The 24673-nt window shown below is 37.0% G+C and overlaps 1 protein-coding gene across 18 annotated transcripts in view; it reads right to left on the reverse strand.

Moving 5' to 3' along the window:
• The window catches only part of LOC136877263 (protein bric-a-brac 2), a 395003-nt gene that overhangs the window by 62862 nt on the left and 307468 nt on the right, over positions 1-24673 (reverse strand). The window contains exons 6-7 of one of the 18 annotated variants that reach the window (XR_011018587.1): positions 19028-19398; positions 18087-18154 (exon numbers count right to left, since the gene is read on the reverse strand). The exons of 15 other annotated variants lie outside the window; for them this stretch is intronic. Coding sequence is in view for 2 of the 3 variants with exons in the window: in XM_067151151.2 (XP_067007252.1) it covers positions 17937-18154 (218 nt within the window). In the remaining variant the exon portion in view is untranslated. 2 more of the 18 variants (XM_067151151.2, XM_067151152.2) reach the window with 2 other exon arrangements.

Genomic DNA, 24673 nt, shown 5'->3' on the forward strand with positions numbered 1-24673 from the left:
ATTTTCCAGTTCATGAATCAAGTAATCCTGGTGAGGGTCCCATACACTGGAACCATACTCTAGTTGGGGTCTAACCAGAGACTTATATGCCCTCTCCTTTGCATCCTTACTACAACCCCTAAACACGCTCATAACCATGCACAGATATCTGTACCCTTCATTTACAATCCCATTTATGTTATTAACCCAATGAAGAACTTTCCTTACATTAACACCTAGATACTTACAATGATGCCCAAAAGGAACTTTCACCCCATCAATCCAGTAATTAAAACTGAGAGAACTTTTCCTATTTGTGAAACTCACAACCTGACTTTTAACCCCATTTATCATCATACCATTGCCCACCGTCCATCTCCAAATCAAAATCTCTTTATTTGCAAATGAGGTGTCTACCTCAGTGGCAAATGGTACACTAAAATACATTATCGTCAAGCACTGAATATTAAATTAACAAGAAGAAAATTTTCCTATAATACAATATTATACAATTTACGCTAACAATTTTTTCTATAAAACACACAGCTCATCCTTAATAAATTTATATTGTTTACAAAATTCTACTTATAATATCTCCTGTACTACTTACAAATATAGTCAACTTTTATACAGTATGTAGAATTACTTCAAATGATACTATACAACTGGTATAAGATTAAAACTTACATTGCATTTATTTACTTTTTTTTTTTTTTTTACCCATTCTGGAACCTAAGTAGCATAAAGACCTGTTGCGTCTTAACCAGAGCCCCTTTTGCCACCACTTTTCAGAGTTCCTGAAGGGCCTTCACAGCTACCGTAGCAGTCCCAGGGCCCTTGAAGTCCCCACTGTACTTCACCCCTACAGGCAGTCCCCTACTTTGGCTGTCCAAACTCCTTAGACCAGGGGATGGAATTAATTTATTCACACACATTTTTTATTTACATTAACCTGCACTGGTCGAATGCCCTCTAACATTTCATTTATTTTCTCTGTTCCTGTTTATTCTCTTCTTGAATATCTGTACAGATTTTGGAAAAGGATCAAACACTACCCCTGATAAACTGTTCCACTCCTTCACACCCTTCCCAATGAATGAAAATTTACCCCAATTACTTCTGCTAAAATTCCTTCTAATTTTATATTTGTGGTCAGTCCTGCCGATATAATTATTTTCCAACTGAAGCCTCTCATGGATATCTCCCCATGCTGCTTCTCCTGTATAGGCTCTATATAATCCTATAAGTCTAGTTTTCTCCCTTCTCTTACTTAAAGTTTCCCACCCAAGTTCCTTTAACATTTTTGATACACTACTCTTTCTCCTGAAATCCCCTGTTACAAATCTTGCTGCTTTCCTCTGCACACTATCTATTTCTTTTATTAGGTATTCTTGGTGAGGATCCCAAACACTGTTTGCATATTCCAATAATGGACGAACCATACTTAAGTAACTTTTCTCTTTTAATTCTTTGTTGCATCCTTTAAGTAGCCTCATTATGACATGTAACGATCTGTATGCTTTCCCAACAATGTCATCCACATGACCCTTCCAGTGCAAATTACTTTCAAATCTCATACCTAAGTATTTGCACTTGCCAACTTTTGGGATAACTACCTCATTCAAAGTATATTCAAATTCAGTTTTAAAGCTCCTGTTTGTAAATGTTGTAACAGTTTATTTGCCTCCATTAACCTTCATATTATTCTCTTCAACCCATTGTTGGATACTATCAAGGTCCCTTTGTAATTCTGAACAATCCTCAATGTTATTTATTTCCCTATAAACAATTATGTCATCTGCATACAATCTTATTTTTGATGTTATATTATTCCCTAAATCATTTACGTATATTAAGAAAAGTATCGGACCGATTATACTACCCTGTGCAATTCCCTTACAAACTTTCTCATCCTGCGATACATTATTTCCTACTTTGACTTTCTGAACCCTTGAATTTAGAAATGTTTTTATCCAACGTGTAACCCTTACGTCCAATCCTATTCCCTCTAATTTCTTTAATAATATTCCATGTTCCACTCTATCAAAGGCTTTGGAAAGATCTATGGCTATGCAATCTAACTGGCCTCCAGAATCCAATTGATCTGATATGTCCTGCTGAAATCCCACCAGTTGTGCCTCACAAGAAAATTTCTTTCTAAATCCATACTAGCTCCTCATGAACCAATTTTTATCATCACATATTCCTCTGATGTACTTTGATATTAAACTCTCCAGTATTTTACAAACTATACTGGTCAGGCTGATTGGTCTGTAGTTCTCTGGTTTCCTTTTATCACCCTTTCCTTTATAAATTGGCATTATTATAGATTCCTTCCATTCCTTTGGTATTACACTATTATTTATGACATAGTCAAAGAGAAATTTTAAATAAGGCACTATGTACCACCCCATTGTCTTTAACACCTCCCCAGTAATTTGATCACTTCCTGCTGCTTTTCCTTGCTAAAGCAGTTGGCTTCCCCTGAAAATATCTTCATTTGTGAATGAGAAGCTTCTTGTTTCCCTCTGTGTCTCTCCCTCTCTATCATCTGTTTCAGTTTCCAACTCCTGACAATCATCTACTGAATCTCTGAATTCCCTACTAAATAGGTTTGCTTTCTCAGTATCTGTTAAATAGTGTTCACCCTCTTCTCCCTCCATTGTAGGAATTTGGATTCCTTTTCCTTTTTGATTCCTGATATATGAATACAGCTTTTTTCATTTCCCTTTGTGGTCATTACTCTCTTGAAGTATGCCATTCATATAATTCTCTTTTGCTTCCTTTTTCACTCTATTCAGTTCCCTCATTAAATGTTTTCTAGTTTCTCTACTCTCCCTACCCTCTTTGATTTTCCTGTTTACTATTCTACATTTTCTTTTTAAGTTTCTTATTTCCCTTGTATAATAAACCTGGTCTGAGGTCATTTTACCCTTCTTAACAGGTACAAATCTCTTCTCTCCTTCCCAAATGATTCCTTTAAATTTAGCCCAAAGTGTATCCACATTATTCCCTTCACTTATCCAACAACTGAATTGTGATTTAAGGAAAGTCCCAAATTCATCAACTTTAGTTTTTCTGTACAATTTCTCGTCTTGCGCGACCCTCTTATTAAGCCTTTTTGGTACCAGTCCTACATCCATTATTACAGCCTTATGGTCACCTATTCCTTCAATTACCTCAGTTTTATCAACAATTTCCCATGGTTTAACCAAGAATACATCTAGTCAGTTATTGAGACGAGTCGGTTCTTGTACTACTTGTGTAAATCCTCCCTCCCAAATTAACTTATTTACCAGTTTCTGTTCATGGGCTTTACTTGCAGCTCCATTCCATTTTACTTCAGGCAAGTTTAGATCTCCCCCAATTATTACCGTATCATTATTATTGTTTTTATGAGTATAATCTATTATTTTCTCAAATATTTCCATGTCTCTTTCCTCTCTTCCAGGCCTGTATGTTCCTACAATTCCCACCTCCTTCATATTATGACAAACTAATTTTATCCCTAATATTTCACCCCTTTCATCGGTAAACCATTCATGTGAACAATAAGTTTCCTTCACCAGAATAAACACCCCCCCCCCCTCCCTTTTTATCTCCTCGGTCTCTACGATAGACTGTGTACCCTTCTGGAAATACTTCTCTATTACCCACCCCTTCTCTCAACCACGATTCCACTCCTATCACCACATCAGTCTCATACGATTCCATCAATGTACCGAATTTTAATTGTTTATTTACTACACTCTGACAGTTTACCAAGAGCAATCACAGACCCCCTTCCTCCCTAAAACTTGACTATTGCAATTGGGAAACTTGAAATTCCTTACTTTTCTGAGTTTCATTTTCTAGTTGACTGAGCCAGCTTGAAGTACCGCTGGCTCTTTTTACTAGTTTTCCTGGTCAGTATTATAACTCAAGGGAGTTGCCTTTTTTACAGTAATCCTGGCTCAGTCCGGTGGTATTTGAAGGTGCTCAAATACGACAGCCCCGTGTCGGTAGATTTACTGGCACGTAAAAGAACTCCTGCAGGACCAAATTCCGGCACCTCGGCGTCTCCGAAGACCTTAAAAAGTAGTTAGTGGGACGTAAAACAAATAACATTATTATTATTATTATTATTATTATTTTTTACAGTACATATTTTAAGACTAGCTGATGTACCCGTGCTTCGCTACGGAATTCGACATTGTATACAGAATTATAGGCTAGGTAGTGTACATGTTGTGAGCAAGATTGTATTAAATTGCATAGCTCTTAATGTTACCCTAGAAACGCGACGGGGAAGTCACCAAACGTCTTTTCTCATATGAAGACTGTGTTAGGGAATTTTCATTGTAATGATAGGCCCGATTGCCTACCATCAGTTACCACCAGGTTGGGGAGTTTTCATTTTAATGGCAGACACTCACTCTCCACCAGCCTCAGAAAGATTGTCTTAGTGGTTTTTCCAACTGAAATGAACATAGGTCATTGCAATGACGTCAGTAGGAATGGCGCGATTAAAAGCAATACTTTCATATGAAATACTTCATCAAATGAAAGACCATACATTCTCACTTTTAACGAACAGTACTATGCTGGAATGACCAAGTCGCAGACAGTTCTGATCCGTGAACACTCTTCGTATTTTTTTGTGGTACGTGGTGAGGGGGGGGGGAGGCGAATAATGGAGAGTCCCAGGGCAAAAACTATGCCTTTTTACTAATCTGTTTCCGAGGAGTACCCGATGAGTCGGAAAATCTCAATTTACTACAATGGCAACGGAAAAACCTACCTGATTTGGAGGCAATTTTTTCCTCCAAGCCAGAAGAGAAGCCCCCTCTTCACTGCTAATTTGGAATTAAATGAATGTAGAATTTAAAGTGAAGAGGGAGAAGCTTTTCTTAAGAAACGGCTCTTTTCAGGTTTGACTTTTGAGTTATTTAGTGAATTGTGGTACTATAATTTGAAATAGGCTTAAATAGTAATTCTAGACCAGGTCATACTACTACTACTACTACTACTACTACTAAGTGAGCCTCTGCCGTAAGTGTGCATACAGCTCATTCAAAACAGCGCGTCAGAGTAGGGATCGAATAACTGGAATACTATGATGAACCAGTGTGTTACGTACCTGCAGTATCAGAAAATGTATGAAACAGAGGAAAATGAAAATGAAAACCTACAACCTGTTTTCCAGTCATTGACCGGGTCAAGGATGTAATAAATGAAGCATATATATAGGCTGTTAGTACGATGGGGTCGCCACTCCCAGTGATATATTAATGACTGATAGATGCTATGAAATGAGAATGGAGAGTGTTGCTGGAATGAAAGATGACAGGGAAAACCGGAGTACCCGGAGAAAATCATGTCCCGCCTCCGCTTTGTCCAGCACAAATCTCACATGGAGTGACCGGGATTTGAACCACAGTTACCAGCGGTGAGAGGCCGACGTGCTGCCGTCTGAGCCACGTACGCTACATGAACCAGAGGAATGGCATGTTAAAGAAGAAAGTTTTCGAACTCCCCAGCTATTTCCCGCCTATGTTCAGTCAGGCTGTTATACTCGGTACGCAGTAGTAATCCCATCTATCGGAGTTGAGCGGGACCATAAGAAACGAAGAACATCACAACAAACAATGGTCAATGTAAAGTTATTGTTGATCAGTGTTATGCGCTTTCGATATTGTAGGCCTTCTGAAATACGACTCTTATCATAGTCGGTACAGTAAAACTTAATGAAACATAAATGATCAGAAATTGTATTGTCTATAACTTTTGTTATGCAGTACTTTTCGATAGCACCAATAACATAGCTACCGGAATTTAAAAATTAAATTTTAGTTGCTTTCCCCTAAACTACCACTTCATCTCGGACGAATAAAATTATTTACAGCCTAGACTGTAGTTTCTTATTCCCCGACTCTATATATCGGTTTTCATTAAATTCTGTTAACCCATTTTCTCGTGGCTAGGCGTTGATATGGACTTAGCAACAAAACAACAAATTCATTAATATCTGTGTTATCAGAGCCGGTACGGTAAAAATGTATAAGACATAACTGATTGGAAATTTAATTCTATATAACTTTAGTTATACAGTATTTATCGACAGGGCCGCTAATAATATAAATATTCGAGAATTAAATTTAAGGCCTTCCCCTAAACTACCATTTCACTTGGTGTGAATAAAATTATTTATAGCCTAGATTGTAGCGGCTCATCCCCCGACTTTACATACCGATTTTCATTTTTCTCGTGATGCGTATACATACATACATACATACATACATACATACATACATACAGACAGACAGACAGACAGACAGAAATTACGGAAAAGTAAAAAGTACATTTTCTTGTCACTGTGGACATGACCGATACAGAAATACCATTCTTTTCAAATTCTGAGCAATGTACAGACAAAACTCTTATTTTATATATATAGATTAATAAAATCTAGAACAATATTTGCTATCTTTCGTTTACCTGATTTGTTTAGATGAAGGCCATGCTTTGTGTAACAGTGTCTCTCAAAACTGCTGCTATCAATTACCTTTGTATTACGAAAATGTTTACAAATTTTAACCATATCTGTATTAACTTTGTCTACTTCAATGTTCACACACGAGTCTCTAATCAAATCATGTTAGTGTGAGTCAGCTTACCTAGTGTACATTTAAGTTGAGAAATTACATTCTTAGCGTCGTCGTGAGCTACCGTAATCTATAATCTTCATTTCCGTATTGACAATTGCACAATTAAAAATAGGAGAGGATTTCCACCAATCAATACTTATTTATTGCATACATTAAACTACAGGACCGGTTTCGACCTCATATTCAAGGTCATCTTCAGCTGAACCATATATACATATTAATATAATGAAACTTTGATTAAGATTGTGGTGTTGAAGGAATGCCATATGATGATGATGTACATTTAGTTACATACAAATGGGGCACGTCTTAGCGTGAGCTGGCGTATATGTCATTCTGTGCAATATTGCAACTGTATGTCTAAAATGTTGAAGGTCTTAAAACTAGTGTATAAAACACGTCTTATTCCTAAACTAACTTATATATATGTACAAGATAAAAACAATACATAAAAACACTTCATGTACATGAACATTCGTTCTTGCTTGGTGGTCAATACATCAACTAACTTCCGTATTTAAGTCTTATTCACAGTTGTACACTTCAGCTGCTATTCTTAGAGTTTGTAAAATTGCATGGATAAAACACACACAGCAGAGCTGAACATATTTTACTTGAATTTCATCCATACATTTGGCACCCTTTTTAAATTGAAAGTGTTTTATCTCACATATGCACAGGAAGACAAAACTTTTATCCATGCAATTTTACAAACTCTAAGAATAGCAGCTGAAGTGTACAACTGTGAATAAGACTTAAATACGGAAGTTAGTTGATGTATTGACCACCAAGCAAGAACGAATGTTCATGTACATGAAGTGTTTTTATGTATTGTTTTTATCTTGTACATATATATAAGTTAGTTTAGGAATAAGACATGTTTTATACACTAGTTTTAAGACCTTCAACATTTTAGACATACAGTTGCAATATTGCACAGAATGACATATACGCCAGCTCACGCTAAGACGTGCCCCATTTGTATGCAACTAAATGTACATCATCATCATATGGCATTCCTTCAACACCACAATCTTAATCAAAGTTTCATTATATTAATATGTATATATGGTTCAGCTGAAGATGACCTTGAATATGAGGTCGAAACCGGTCCTGTAGTTTAATGTATGCAATAAATAAGTATTGATTGGTGGAAATCCTCTCCTATTTTTAATTGTCGTGAGCTACGTCGTTCATCCCGCCGATGATCACTACTGCATTACGACTTCCGAGATTTCTTGCTGCCTGTTCGGTGTTTTCCAATACCTTCTTGATTGGGGCTCCAGGATAGATGACTGCTGATGCTGCAATATCTTCATTGTTCATTTTCTCCGCAATTCCCTTCGCCTGGCTATCACCAAATATAAGAATGTTCGACACTTTCGCCGGTGCACTGTGTGGGATTTTAGGCCTAACTTTGCCGCTTCTCGTAACGGATTTTGCGCTATACGTTTGACTGCTTCCCATACGGATAAGTCCTTGCATATTCCTTACTTCCCTCAGGGTTGAAAATCTATTTTTGTCAATTACAAAGTTGTCCTTATTCAACTGTACACTTTTCCTCCTAGAATCTGAAGCAACTTGACACCACGCGCTAGAATTCACGGAGCCACCTGTGTTCTGAGTGTTTCGATTCCAGTAAACGTACCTTCTCCTTTAAAATCTCATTCTCCGCTTTTAATGCTTGTAAATCCTGTTGCAATAAAGAGAGAATTACAAGTACAAGTACGATTCCACTCCTATCACCACATCAGTCTCATAAGATTCCATCCTCCAAGGAATGAGACGCCAGTGATTCGTTGACCGTTATAGGCCTAGGTTTGTTACCGCTATTCAAATTGCTCTTGCCACAGCTCACACAGGTCCAAGTATCTTCCTTTTTAGCAAAATCAGCACTACATATACACTCACAACACTATCGAGGTCACCCTATAGCCGCTCACAATCTTGTAACTTATTTATTACTCTGTACAGAATAACATCATCTGTAAACAGCCTTATCTTTGATTCCACTTCTTTACACATATCACTGATATATATAAGAAAACATAAAGGTCCAATAATACTGCCTTGAGGAATTCCCCTCTTAATTATTACAGGGTCAGATAAAGCCTCAACTACCCTAATTCTCTGAGATCTATTTTCTAGAAATATAGCAACCCATTCAGTCACTCTTTTGTCTAGTCCAACTGCACTCATTTTTGCCAGTAGTCTCCCATGATCACCCTATCAAATGCTTTAGACAGGTCAATAGCAATACCGTCCATTTGACCTCTTGAATCCAATATATCTGCTGTATCTTGCTAAAATCCTACAAGTAAAGTTTCAGTGGGATAACCTTTCCTTAACCCGAATTGTCTTCTATCGAACCAGTTATTAATTTTGCAAACATGTCGAATATAATCAGAAAGAATGCCTCCCCAAAGATTACATGCAACGCATGTCAAACTTACTGGCCTGTAATTTTCAGCTTTATGTCTATCACCCTTTCCTTTCTACACAGGGGCTACTATAGCAACTCTCCATTCATTTGGTAATAGTTCCTTCATGCAATTAATAATCAAATAAGTACTTCAGATACGGTAATATATCCCAACCCACTGTCTTTAGTATATCCCCAGAAATCTAATCAATTCCAGCCGATTTCCTAGTTTTCAACTTTTGTATCTTGTTGTAAAAATCATTATCATATGTAAATTTTAATACTTCTTTAGCATTAGTCACCTCCTCTATCTGGACATTATCCTTGTAAACAACAATCTTTACATACTGCTGACTGAATACTTCTGCCTTTTGAAGCTCCTCACATACTTACTCTCAACTTATTACTGAGACTGCAAACCCTGCATGAATGTTTTTCTCAACTGCAGTATTTATTTCAGAAATTTGTAGACTAGTTAATGATAAAGTGTATTTCCAGTGTATATGTTTTATAACTGTTCTGATGGTAATATGAAAATAAAGATATTCCGAAAAGAAATTTATATTTGTAATATACAGAAATTAGTATGAGACTTAGGTCGTTTTTGCTCCAAAACTAAAATGCCCACAAATATTAACAAATAGGCAAAAAATCACTTTCTATATCAGAATTAGGATATATCTAGCATTTTATTATCAATTAAGTTATTTCAAAATTTGGAAAGTTTCCTGAATTTATTGGATTATTTTTCGAGTTACGAAAATTTGTCCCCACCAGAGCAGAGTTACTATTTCGTGCGCTACCCAGTTAACGGGCCAGATATCAGTCAGTCAAGTACAAGCACACCAGTTCACCATGCAAAGTGCCTAATTGTCTCTCCTGTGAAAGGGATCGTGGTAAGAGATTTGATCACCAATGATACAGATGAGGTTAATAAGGGGAGTGGGGAGCCAGAACCTCAGAAGAGTCAACTTAGTTGGAAGAGATTATTCATGTTTCGAGATGAGGGAAACATGTCACTCCATTTTAAAATATTCATTCAGCTTATATCCCAGATTTTTCTAGGGTTTCTGGAACAACCCAGGCTCATTTTGGTTTTGGTTGGAGATTAAGGCGAGAGACCCTTCCTGATGCCATGTGATTTTTCAGGTGAAATTCCAACCCAGGATCAACCAGGTTTCGAACTTGGGCATCTGGGCAGAAAGCCAGCAACTAAGAACAAAGAAAACTCTAGCTTAGATAGGGGACGGGGGGATATGAGTATTAGGTGAATGACTTTTCTGTTGCTTCTCCACTGAAGGAAAGAATTTGGCGTTTCATTGGTCAGAAAATGAAAATCAGTTCAGGCCTCTATGAAGTCAACTTTCTGAAGAAGAGAATCCTTTCTTTTTCCACATAGTTTGAACATTATAACAAACCTGCAAACAAGGAAAGTTTCTTCTCCGATACTCAATATACTGATGTGCAGAAGTAAGTAAAATGTTTACTGATTAAGAACATTAATGTTCTATTATTTCCTTACACCTGAATAGAACAGTGTTATTAAGTAGCTAGGAAAATGCATTGTGCTACATGATTCTAATCTTGTTTGTAATTCTGTCATTTTGATTTTATCTAATGATATTTTTGCTAGTGGCTTTATGTCGGACCGACAGATAGATAATGCCTTTATTGGTGGCAAAGTTGGGGCTCAAAGCCCTCTCTTACACTTAACCACTAGACAAGTTTACAAACACAAATAAAACAAATAATAATAATAATAATAATAATAATAATAATAATAATAATAATAATAATAATAATAATAATAACGAAAGAATCCTAAATTTTAAAATTCACAAAATAAAGTACACTTACATGAAGTAACTACAGTAATCCATTCATTCATCTCATTCATTCCTTCATTCACTTAACAATTATCCAGCAAGTCAGCGGGATCTACCCAGCAAATGTTCGCGGCAAGCCACTTTAAACTTACGATGAGAAGGATTGTCTCTAATATTCGCAGGTAGCGAATTCCATGACCTAGACACAGAGATTATGAAGGAGCGGTTGTACACAGCAGGGCGGTTTACAGGTATGGCAAGAGAGGAGCCAGATCTTGTATTGTGTTCATGATAGGACGAGAGGTAAGAAAAAGATGAAGACAGATAGTCGGGAGTATTAGTGGAAAGTACTTTGTGCAGAAGTGATAGCATGTGAAGTTCACGGCGCTGGTGCACTTGAAGCCATGACAGCTACTTATAGTAAAGTGATATATGAGCATCACATCGCAGATTAAAGATATATCTTATGCAGCTGTTCAGGCTCCGGTCCAGTTTCTTATAACTGTTGCAGGTTATTTCAGTCAACACAGTGTTACAGTAGTCAAATATGGGTAGTATCAAAGAGCGAATTAGATCTTATGGCGACGATGGGAGAGGAGAGGCCTAGGAGTTGGAAGGAAGCGGCTGTGGCCTTAAGGTACAGCCCCAGCATTCGCCTGGTGGAAAATGGGAAACCACGGAAAAACATTTTCATGGCTGCCGACGGCGGGGTTCAAACCCACTATCTCCCGGATGCAAGCTCATCACAGCCGCGTGCCCCTAACCGCACGGCCAACTCGCCCGGTATCTAATGATTTAAATGACAAAAAGATTTTTATTCCTTTTTAGGTTTATATATTAATAAATATATTACAAAACAAACTGTGATCGGTATTATCCATATAATAGATAAATACTCATAACCAAAAAATAAATGACCGATCGGAATTATCTCACTGTATCATCGATGCTGTTCATGGTTTCTGCAATAAAATTGAATGATTTACTTTGTTATTATGTCAAAAAGGGTTGTATACTTGAATGTTAAGTTTCATAAGTACAATTTCAATAACAAAGGAAATACGACAAGAACCTTAAACAGTGATCGATATTATCCATCTGACGGCACATTTCAAACTTTTCTATCTATTTTCCCTCATATTAAATACAATGCGCATTAACATAATGTCCTGAATTTAAACAGTTCTCAATACGTCAGTAGGAATATGGGTTAGGATGGTTAAGAAGGTTCATACTGGCTTATAATGTAAATAATTTACAGAAATGCAATAACTTTTACAAAATAAATATTTGCTGTAAACAAATCATATCACTACTCGATTCATAATTAACACACTGGTATCGATTTCATTGCCGTTGACCTTACAAGTCAATTATGTTCTCCATATAGGAATGTAGAGAGATATCTAATAAGTTATGGACCAGAATTTTGACAAAAACCTAGTGTATGTAAAGACTGTGTCTGTAATTAAATGGGGATAAAGATTAAAAGGAAAGGGGTCATAGCCTCTATAAAAAGTCATATGTTTGGCCTGGCTTTTAATAAAACTTCCCTGAACTAAGAAGCCATTAGTGGTAGGAATAGCTTTCTGTCAAGAAGAACCAGCATTCATTTTGTACAAGGTCATCCACGTATCTGCTGACCAGACAGTCGCATGGAACTGTGTCAAGTGTGTGTCTCACTCGGTGTCGTTTGAATGGTGGAAGAAACAACACGTGTCTAATGCTAGAGTAAAAGATGCTAAAAATGCAAAATGACAAATAATAAGCCTAATTAGCCTATTCCATATGGAGTGTTCATTTGTGATTCATGTGTCCATATGGACAGTACTTCAGTTCAGAGGGTCCCGGGTTCGATTCCCGGCCGGGTCGGGGATTTTAACCTTCATTGGTTAATTCCAATGGCCCAGGGGCTGGGTGTTTGTGCTGTCCCCAACATCCCTGCACTTCACACACCAAACATAACACTATCCTCCACCACAATAACACGCAGTTACCTACACACGGCAGATGCCGCCCACCCTCATCGGAGGGTCTGCCTAACAAGGGCTGCTCTCGGCTAGAAACAGCCACACGAAATTATTATTATTATTATTATTATTATTATTATTATTATTATTATTATTATATGGACAGTATGGAACACTCATCGATTTTATAATAACAGACCAAGAATGGGGAAGATACATCACGAATACGAAGATAATACCCAGTGAAAGTATGGAGGGTGGAACTGTGGAATTAAAACAAGTAAAAATCCCTAAAATTGTATTGAAGAAGAAACCAAACATCAGGCTTTGGGAATTGGAGAAGGAGGATAAAAGAATGGCATTCCAAGATTGTATAGAAAGGAAGGTGCCTAACACGGAAATACAAAGTGGAGAAGAAGAGTGGGACAATTTAAGACAAACATTTGTGGAAGCAGCAATTGAGGTATGCGGAAAAACAAAAGCAAAGGTTAAGGGAAAGGAGACACGGTGGTGGACAGACAAAATAAAAAATGAAATAAAAGGAACAAGGTAAAGAAAGAAATGGATAAGGAAAAGCAAAAAACGTATCAGAGGGATGAGAATACGATAGTAAGATTGAAACTACAAGTGAAGAGGAATATCAAGGAAGAAAAGAAGAAAGGTTAGGGAGAGTTTACCAACAAAATTGAGCAAGATAGTTGAGGAAATCAGAAACGATTATACAGAGTAATAAATCAAAAGAATAAATCAAGAAAAAATCAAGGCATTAGAGAGAGAAGATGGATCCATAGTACATGACGAAAAGGGTCTTCAGAAGGTGATGGCAAAGTATTTGGAAACTTTATAATGAGGATGACTGCTTGGAGGAAGAAGGAGATAAGAAAATGGGAATAATAGATGGAGAAAATGAAGAGAACCCGATAACATGGTTGAAACTTGAAAGGGCAGTGAAAGCAATAACCAAAGGTAAAGCAAGTGGAAAAGACTAATTCAATGCTGATATGATTAAGGCCCGGTTTCATCAACGTGGGTTAAATATTCTCTAACCCTGGGTTTGTTAACTTAGGGTTAATATTTTAACTTCTTACAAGTCACGCGTTTCACCAAGCTATTTCGGCAGAGGGTTAACTAACACCGCGTTAACCCTCGCAGGAAACAGCTGTCCTAATAATCAAGGAGGCAGTGACTAAAAATCAGAGATCATGAACACATTCCTTGCGTGGTTCTTTTGTTTATTTCTTTCGCTGCATTTCGTTTTCTTCCTCAGGTCCGTGGTAGATATTATTCTTTCGTGATCTTGAACGAAAAATGGAAGAAGTGCAGAAGAGAAATAGTGGCACGAATTTTTCTGCTTTAGAAAAATCACTACTTATTGAATTAGTCACCCAGTACCGAAGTATTATAGAATGCAAGAAGATTGACGGTATACAATTAAAAGAAAAGGAGGATACATGGGAAAGAATAACAGGGGAATTAGTAATATTGCCCACGTTACAGTGCGATCTACGAAACAACTAAAACAGTTCTATAAAAATTTTAGCTTCTCTGTGTCAAGAGTTGTTTTGAAAGTTGGCACACCTTCACAGCAATAACACACACGAAAGTAATGCATTTTTGTATAACCACTACGTAATACACAGTATAATGTTCTTAAGTGTTGTACTATTGAAGTGCTGGTGTCGTTATCAATGTGAAGAATGTTGCCATTCTCAATTCCAACATTCCTGTTCCTTCTACTTCCTGTGAGATACTGATGCAGAGTCAAGTCCTGTGGGGGAAGTTAATCTCGGGTCTCCACAGCAATATTGTGTAATACCGCTGTTGCTACTATTACGGTCAATGTAATTTCTAGTTTAGTTCGCAAGCCCAAGTTTGTTTCGATCAGCTGTGTATTCTAACCTCTCGCGAACTTCATCGACGAATTTACTGACGACGGTTTTTGAAGTCTATCTCTTCAGAAATTGTTCCTCAGATAGATTTTCAAAGTCTTTCCTTCTTATTATAGGCCTATTTCTGTTAGGAACACCGTTTAACAAATCTAAATAAAGCAACTCTGCATCAAATGCATGATTTACTGTGGCCATGTTGCTTTTAACCTCGAATAAACAGTTTAACCCAGGCGAAAGGATGGGTTAACTTAACTCCGGTCTTAACCTAGAGTTAAAAATAACCCTCCTTGATGAAACGGAATAAACAGTCAAACTCAGAGTTAAAACTGTGTAACTCGGGGTTAAGGTTTAACCCACGTTGATGAAACCGGCCCTAAGGCAGCAGGAAGCATGTCCAATACTGAGCTATACCGAGCCCTCAATGCCATATGGAAGGATGAAAGGATACCTGAAGACTGGCAACAAGGAAGCATTGTACCATTGTTCAAGAAAGGAAATAGGAAGAAATGTGAAAATTATAGAGGTATAACCCCATTACCACACAGGCTGAAAATAATGCAGAAAGTCATAGACAAAAGACGGAGGGATATAATAGAAACACAGTTAGAGGAAGAACAATATGGCTTTAGACCGAACAGATAAACAATAGACTTGATATTTACAGTGCAAACGATAATGGAAAAACATCTGGAAAGGAACAAGGAAATCATCTTCGTATTTTTGGATTTGGAAAAAGCCTATGATACAGTTAAGAGAAAACATGTATGGGAATGCCTACTGAAAAGGAATGTACCAAAATAATTAATTAACAAGATAAAAATGTTGTATTATGAGAGTAAAAGGAGTGTACAAGTGGGGAGTGGTGACTCGGAAACATTTTATTAAAAAAAAATGTCTCAAGCAAGGAAGTGCACTGTCACCATTATTGTTTATTATATTGATGGATGAAATCATAATAAGTGCAAAACAGAGTATCAGTGGTGATGAAGTGAATGCTTTGGTATTTGCAGATGATATGGTGATCTGGAGAGAGGGAGAAAAGGACGTACAAAGGAGACTGGACATTTAGAATGAAAATATGAAGGAGTTTGGAATTGTAAGTAGTAAAAAGAAAACTGTAGTCATGCACTGTGGAAAAGAGAAAAAGAGAAGGCAAGTGAACATAAATGGAGAACGGTTAGAGAATGTAGAACAGTATACATATCTGGGTAGCATTATTAAAGGAAGTAATGAAATCAACCCTGAAATTAATAACAGACTAAGTAAAAGTAGAGCATTTTATCATCAAGTCAAAGAGCTTTTATGGGATGACCAAGTACCCAAAAGAACGAAATTAACATTACACAAACAGTATTTCATACCACTTGTAACATACGGACTAGAAAAGCTGGTAACTAATAAGAGACAAGATAGTAAGATCCAAGCAGTAGAAATGAAATCTTTAAGAACATCGGTTAAAAAGACAAGAAGAGATAGAATTAAAAATATTAAAACCAGAGAAGAGCTAAATATAGAACCGTTAGTACAGAACATACAGAAAGCAAGACTGAAATGGTTCCGACATGTAAAAAGAATGGGAAAGGAACAGGTAGCAAGAAGGGAGTTGGAAAGAGAAGTTAAGGGAAAGAGACCAGTTGGAAGACCGAGAAGAAGGTTGATGGATCAGATTTTGAAGGACATTAGAGAAGCTGGATTGGATATGTGGAAATAACGGAGCAGGAAAAGTGGAAGGACAGAAAGGAGTGGAGGAGTATTGTTAACCACACCTGGGCGACTGGAGTGGGACAATGATGATGATGATGATGATGATGATGATGTCCATATGGAGACTACTTGCATTGATAGGTGATTATTTGAAGAGAAAGTCTCACGTGTGGAGTTCCAAGTTGTAATGCGATGCATAATGTAGTCAATATATTTTAAGCAATGGGAAGTGTTCACGATAATAAGCAAAGATGATGGTTTACAGCGCTGACAGAAGAAAAGCTTTATGACATTGCACTCTGCACAGAAAATTCCCATTTAAAAAATCTCTTTAAGTAGTCTTTCTTAGCAAACGAGAATTTCTCACAGTTCTGTACAAAGGATATGAAGTTACTTGGTTAAAGCCCTATAAAATAAGTGAGGTTCACAGACTTAAACCAGGTGATCCTTATGTAAGATTACATTTTGTGAATGGATTTTGAATAAAATGCATGACGGAGAAATTCCTTATCTCATTTTGTTTTAGGATGATTCTTGGTTCACTTTGCACTGATAATTTGCAAAACTGCTGACAATGGAGTGCTGAAAAACCTAATCGGTTACACGAAGAGCACCTTTTATAATATGCATCTGTACGATCTGTACGACACATAATATATTCTGACAACCTAATTTGTGTTAGAGTAATGAAATTTTATGTTCTCCTGTAAGCTGTATATATTGTGGTGTCTAATTTATCAAAAGTAGGCAATATATTGTTTGCCTCACCAGAGTTTTAGATAACTCAAAAAACATTCTTAATCATTCTTGTTACAAATGTGATTATTGCCATCACTTCTGGAGAGTAAGTCCCAGTAACAGTAAGGAATTTCAACTCCTTTATATATACTGTAATCCCAATCAAGGTGCTCGATCTCCAACAACAATGTAAATTCATTAGACAACTTGAAAAAGTTATCTCAATGCTATAACTGTAGAAGATAATAGTTATAACCCTTCTATAGCCCTCTAGAGTAAAAAAACAAAGGGTCATCATAATGAATTTCAAATTATGAGACACATATTGCAAATTTGACCATAAAACTCCCACTGTGCTTTACATAGACCTACTTGCTGTTTTCAACTATTAGCTCTTCAAAAGACCTGGGAACATTTTTACTAAGTCTGTTATGCTGTCAAAAGACAAGTATAAATTTTCTCTAAATTCAGCAGTTGCGGTAATCTTTTGCCATTTACTCCATAAGAATGACAATATATAAAATAATGAGACCTGAGAGGTAATACAGGCTTATGTGAGAAATATAAAACTACACACAGTGAACTATTAAGGCTAATGTAGTCCATTCAGACATTTACAATTCAGAGAACTAACAAAATAACAAAGATAACAATAATACATCTGATATGTTTAATTAGCAGATATATTTAAGGCGTAATATATTATAATTATTACAAGAATGTACATGATGTGATATAACACAATGTATAGAATTTTTAGATTAAACAGGAAACATATTATATGATTTGCTCTTGTTATTAAACATTGCATGCACAACCGCCATATGCCGCCTCAAATTAGAAGTACGACTGAAAACTACACTGCAAATAGGGCACTGGGTTGTCCCACGATGGATACTTCTATGATGTTTCAGTGAATCACGATGCTGGAATACTTTACCACAATCGTCGCAGATGTATACAGACCGATACTTGATGTCTGAGGAAGAAAACAGGACAGTCATCAGTTGAAGGCACACTTCATAAATACCACTACCTGAATGCTCCCAAAGAGATCGCAAGCAAGGGAGATAATCCATAAGAGTATTAATAAAAGTACAGCAGGTTTCATAGAAATATCCTAAGTCTGAAAAAAATGAGTATTAACTGACAGATGCTGTGGAATGATATGGCAGTGCCTAGAACAGTTCTTTTCTCTGAATAAGAAGCAATGCAGACTTTGTTCCATTTCATATATTATGATATCAGAAATATTAATATCTGACTGAGAAGCTATACAGCTATATCACACATCTTGCAACTGCTGGTAGAACAGGCACTCTCACTTCAAAAGTATTTCTTTGGTAGTCGGACTACATTTAAAACACATTAACAACAGGCATTCATTTCAATATGACACTAAACAAACAAAATTTTAAAAATTAAGTTCTAATTCAAAATGATGACAGGGATTCCAGATGTTTCAGTCAAGTTATTTGAAAAGGAAGATGATTTTTAAAACACCTTCATCAGTACTACCCTGAATATGAAGTTAACGTATGGCGAGTATTTAGTAGCAAAACAATGGTTAATTTTACAAGCTATTTATGTACAATGTACATGATATGCAAGTTAGGACAGAGCCACCACAAGTTAGGACAGAGCCACCACAAGTATTGCAGTGTTCTAAAAATAACCCTTTTGTTTAGGGTATATCAAAATAGAGGATAAAATATGTACACACTGACATATTTCAAGATGACAGGGGCAGGACCAAGTCATATTTCCTAGGAAATACAGAAGTAGCACTCAATCCTAAACAGCAAATAAAACTGGGTCAGAGGCAAATAAAATTCAGATCTTCTGAGGTAACCTTTCACTCTCCATACTGGTGATGTTTTCCACAAGCCAGAACAGATTTTCTTCACAAAACTCTCTTCCAGTGATCGGTATAGACTAAGCCACAATTTTATATTACGTGGTTGTTAGGCAGCATACAATACCAGTAGAGACCTAACAGATCATCTCAACTCCATGATGTAGTTGATTTCATGTGAATACGAGACAGATGAGCCTTCATGTCGTAACTGCGACTGAACACCCTGTGACACACAGGACACTCAGTGTTGCCAGAGTGAAGATCTCGATGAAGTTGTAGAGAGGTGGGATGCTTGAAGCCTTTCAGGCAGATTCTACAACGATATGGTGAGCTGATTTCTCCATGTGGGATCATCAAGTGCAAGTCTACAAGAAAACAACACCATCATTCAAAGACAAGTCATAGATGCTTTCCACTGAGAAGGAACATACATTATCACAGATCTCTTTTAGATGACCATACAACCCTGAGCAACATAACCACTCTTATATTCAATGATGGATAAACTGAAGTCAGATTCCTCTCACCAGGTGCAGTCCACATGATAAGACTGACTGTAATGATTCAAAACAAGATTAAAAACTCACTTAAAGGTCTGGAAATACTGGGCAATATTAGTGAGCCATTAAAATGCATGCTTATACCACTAATATCTTTATATACTCTCAGATATATTGGTACAGGCGAAGTAAATTCATCAAAATAAGAACATACACAAACAGCATAGAGAAGAATGCTAATATGAGGATTAAATATACACTTAGGAGAGAGAGTTAGGATACTATAGTCTCTGTCAAATGGAAAGCTGTTTCTGTTGGATTGATTTTATGAAGTAAAAATACTTTGGCCTGGCACAAGTGATTTTTCATACAGTGACATTTTTTACAGAGTGCAACGCACTGAGTGGGTGGGACAACGCAACATAGCAGCTGCTTGGTTGAATAATTCTGAGTACCCTCTCGAGATTAAAATGCTTTCCATTGACATAGACTATAAATCTTTATTAGAAATTTCAATAATGATGATCTGTTTTGTTTCAATGCAATTATCTTTTGGTAAGCTTCTCTTACTGTCTCTAATATTTGAGTTCATAATGTGATAATTATAGCTTACCCAACGAGCATATTTAGCACCTACAGTCCTATAGTAAGATGAATATATTATATAAATGAAGTGCAGACACAGAATCAATATCCTGGACAATAGTCCACAAGAAAGGAAAGAAATACAGGTATGTACTAAAGGCTTACTACTTATTTCAAGCAGATCTGGATTACGTAATTATATTTCAGTCGGTCAAGGCTTTAAAGGACTTAAGGAGTAAAGGTTTATCTGATGCAGATGAACTAACAATAAATTGGAACTATCACTGAACAATGTAATATCAGGCATTAAAGTAGAAATCTGTAACATATATTAGAACAGCATCGATATCACATCAGTTTTAATGCTCTACAACTTGTGCATTAAAATAGGTCCAACCTATTTGCCACAAATAAAGGAGTACATATGATTATGACTTTCCTAAGTCTGGTGAGAGATATTTGTTCAACATTCATTTCTTCATTCAGTCAACACCACCTATGAACATTAATTATATATGGGATCAGAGAAAAGAGGTAAGATGTGGTTATATAATCTTAGCAGAAGGAGAAGCTATACTCAATGGCATCCTAACTACGAAATGAAATGGCGTATGGCTTTTAGTGCCAGGAGTGTCCGAAGACATATTCAGCTCGCCAGGTGCAGGTCTTTTGAGTCCTCTACACAACAACATTACTCTTAACCAGATTGCTCATCAACTCCTAATATATGGCAAAACAGACAAACAAAAAAGACCACCAAAACTTCAAAGAATTTCGAACAAGAACCATACAGTCTGTCCAATCCCTTCGCCATGAACGAGCTGGAAAACGCCATAAAAATGAGCAAAACTGGTAAGGCAGCCAGTCTAGCTGACATGCGCATGGAGCAGATTCAACACTTTGGAAATACTACCAAACAATGGATCCTTCAGCTTTTCAATAATTGAAGGCCCCTCCAGAAGAAGGGTCTAAGCCACATTTTTCAGCAAGTTGAGTTTTTTGCGGAATAAGGGTCTATATCATCTCAGGTTATTGCATGTGAACTATGATAGTCATACCTTTAACAGAAATAGGTCATCTGTTAAAAAACTTCTTTGCCTGGAAGAAGGGTCTATGCCACTCACTCAAGATGGCTGCCAGTGTGTTGAATCTTTCGTCCAACGAGCTAAAAAACTTGAATAAAATCAGAAAAACTAAGATAAATATGGATAACTGGAAGGATAATGAACGTAAAAGGAAACGAAATAGGGGTGAGGCTTATACAACAATGAAAGGCGTTATAAAAGAAGCAAAAACGAGGCCACAACAGGCGAGTGGAATAAGGGTCTATAATAAATGGGTTATGTTGTGCTAAGAAAATGTGCTAAGTATTTCCAAAGTGTTGAATCTGCTCCATGCGCATGTCAGCTAGACTGGCTGCCTTACCAGTTTTGCTCATTTTTATGGCGTTTTCCAGCTCGTTCATGGCGAAGGGATTGGACAGAATAAATCTGGTCATTGTTTAATACATAATGTATTATACAAACCATTCATTTAATTATCATTACGGTAAAATGGTATAGGGTATAACATTACAATTTTCTGCTTCATCGTTGTTTCGGGGCTGTGTGTATGATCCAGAGTTCTGTAATAAGAATGGGTGTATTCAGCTCACTGACTGTGAAAAGGAGGAGTAGTGTACAGAATACTATACCATGGACCTTAATGAGCAGTCTTTGTTTCTTGTGAATAAGTGCCTCAAAATCTCTGAACAGAAAATGAGGTGTAATCAGAGAACAGATGCCACTTCACGTCGGAAACATTCTTTTGAATACCACGTTCCAGCAAAAGGTAGTGACAGTAGTTCACTGCAGGTTTGTAAAATAACTTTTTCAGACATGTTCAGTCTGTCTGTCCAGAGTTCTGACTTCAAAGACGCGAAATGTTGGTCAAAGACCCTAAATTCAAGGTTACTGAAGCAATGTGACTGAAGTTTTCTGAAGATGACCCCACATCTGTGTTTATGGAAAGATGCCACAGTTTGATTGTTCCTCGAGAAAGATATACCTTAGTTAAAGATGTCAAGAACAGACGGAATCAGCCACTATTCCTGCCATAACTCTACGGCTCAATGCTACCCATTAAGAAAGAAAAAAGAATGATCTACTGAAGATGTGTGACTATATGTCTCAAGAATTTAGAGGATTCTATAGGGAGCGTGCACGGTACTAGTAACAAAGCGCTCTGGCGGAGTTCCGAGAATTAATACGGTGAGAATGCGTTCCGCTGGAAGATTTGCTTCATAGTTACGGTAAAAAATATCGTTGCATCTTGTCGTCAAGATAAATATTAAGTAATGCTATGGAAGTTGTAATGCTGTACATATAAAAATACATTTAAACCTGATATTGTTGTTACAGGGCGAAATTAATAATAATATTGTAACTACCTCATATATATATGAATCTGTGAAAACTCAAATTTCGCGAGTGAGATTTCCGGTGAAATTGACTGTGCTTTTGACAAGCTATTGACAGAGCATCCGGTAAGCAAATAAAAAGGAATTCAGTTGGAATATGTAGATAGCAGGTCATGTTGCTAAGTGCAGTTCTGATAAGATAGATTTATACGAGTGGATTATATGCAGGGGTTACAGTTCTACGTTCTTTATTATTGTGGCAAGAAATTTGCTAGCACACAAGCTACGTAAACAATGTCGCTGATATACGGAAACAGATCATTAGGAATATTTTGCAAGATTTTGAAAATTGTCACCCTCTGTATGCATCAGTCAATATGAATTCGCACACTTGCTACACTCTGAGTTTGTAACACTTCATTTTCTGTAAATCTCCCATTGTGAAGAAAAGGCGGCATGACAAGTAAAGAATGAGGTGACTGTGTTTTAAAACCTGCGAATCCCTCGTCGGCTAATATAACGTTCCATTCACCCAAAAGATTTAAAGCAAAAAGCAAAGTCGTCACCGTACAGGCCATTAAGACCCTTGGAGGGGTGGAAGGTAAAGGCTTCCACTATCCGTAACCTCGGCACTTGATGGGGTAGCTCTACGCCCGGCCGCCTTTGCCCCAGGAATTAACCTGGTACTCATTTTTGGCGTAGGCTGAGTGAACTTCAGGGCCATGTACACCTCCGGATGTGGAAATCTCGTTTCTTAAATTTTACGATTTCCTGACGGAGATTCGAACCCACGTCCTTCCGGGCGAACCGAGCACGCCTTTACCGCCTCGGCCAGGCAGCCCCTACCCAAAAGATTTAGGAAGCCTGAATTGTTAACAATAAAAGTATCACCAGTTCTTCCACCATAACAAGGGGAAAGAAAAACAATAGTTCCGTTTGGGGCCAGAGCTAATAAAAATTGAAATGTATAACATGACTTTTACGAAGAATACATGTAACATCTATCATATATTCTTGCTGGCATTTCTGATTTCATTTCTGTGCAATCAATTATAACTCGTGGGTCAGGATAATATGTTTTAAAAGCGCGAGGCAAAGTATTTTGCGCGGATAGTATGCTAGGCCAGAAAATAAAAATATTAAAAAATCCAAAAATATTCGCACAGCAGTAGTCCGATGTACACCAAATATGACTGCCAAGGAAGCAAAGGTCTAATTTCATTTTCATTAAAAAAGAGTAAACAAACATCGTGATTACTTATATTTATAGACACTTTAGAAACAAAGAAAGTAAAACAACTGAATGTTTCAAATGAAACACTTGTAATAATAATAATGCTACTTGCTTTACGTCCCACTAACTACTTTTACGGTTTGCGGAGACGCCGAGGTGCCAGAATTTTGTCCCGCAGGATATCTTTTATGTGCCTCACTTTTTATGCTGTGGTATCCATGAAATCCTCTGCATACGTCCATAGGGGTGTTGGGACCGCAACTTTTATCCACCTTTTCCAAAATACTTGAAGGTACTGTGCTTGAGTGGCACTGTGTGCCTACATTCCCACTAAAAACACAAGTGAATTCGAAAGTCATTGCTTCAATCTCAAATGCTGCTTGCACCGACTTATGTAACATTCATTTTTCACAATAAAATCATGAGTTTCCTCATTAGAAGACGTATGTATATTTGAACATTTCATTCTTTACTCGCTCTTAAAACTTGGATATATCACATTCTCTTTTTGGTTTCTTCTTATAGCTCTCATGAAACACAGATGGTATATAAGATGGATGATTTTCAATATTACTTGACTTCCCTCCAACAAAATGTTCACTGCAAATGACGGAGCATTTCGTGGGTTCCGAAGGAGTTCCATCTGCACCGAAATGCAAGAAAACATTTATTCTTATTCGGCGTAGTCAAGACACGTGCACATGGAAGGACATGAATGTAAACATACGAACCTGCTGCAATGCATAATTGAAATGTACTATTTCAAAGTGAACTTGTGTTCTTGACTTGGCATACCTGGTATGTTTGAAATGTGTGATATGACATGTGTGATTTACATCACAAATGAAATAAGGTAGCCTACTGTACTTTATCCTTCCCACAGCTGAAATCCACTTCCTGCATCTGCCCGATTCCTATGGACG

The sequence above is a fragment of the Anabrus simplex genome, chromosome 7 (assembly GCF_040414725.1).
Source record: "Anabrus simplex isolate iqAnaSimp1 chromosome 7, ASM4041472v1, whole genome shotgun sequence".
In the NCBI taxonomy this organism is placed as follows: domain Eukaryota; kingdom Metazoa; phylum Arthropoda; class Insecta; order Orthoptera; family Tettigoniidae; genus Anabrus; species Anabrus simplex.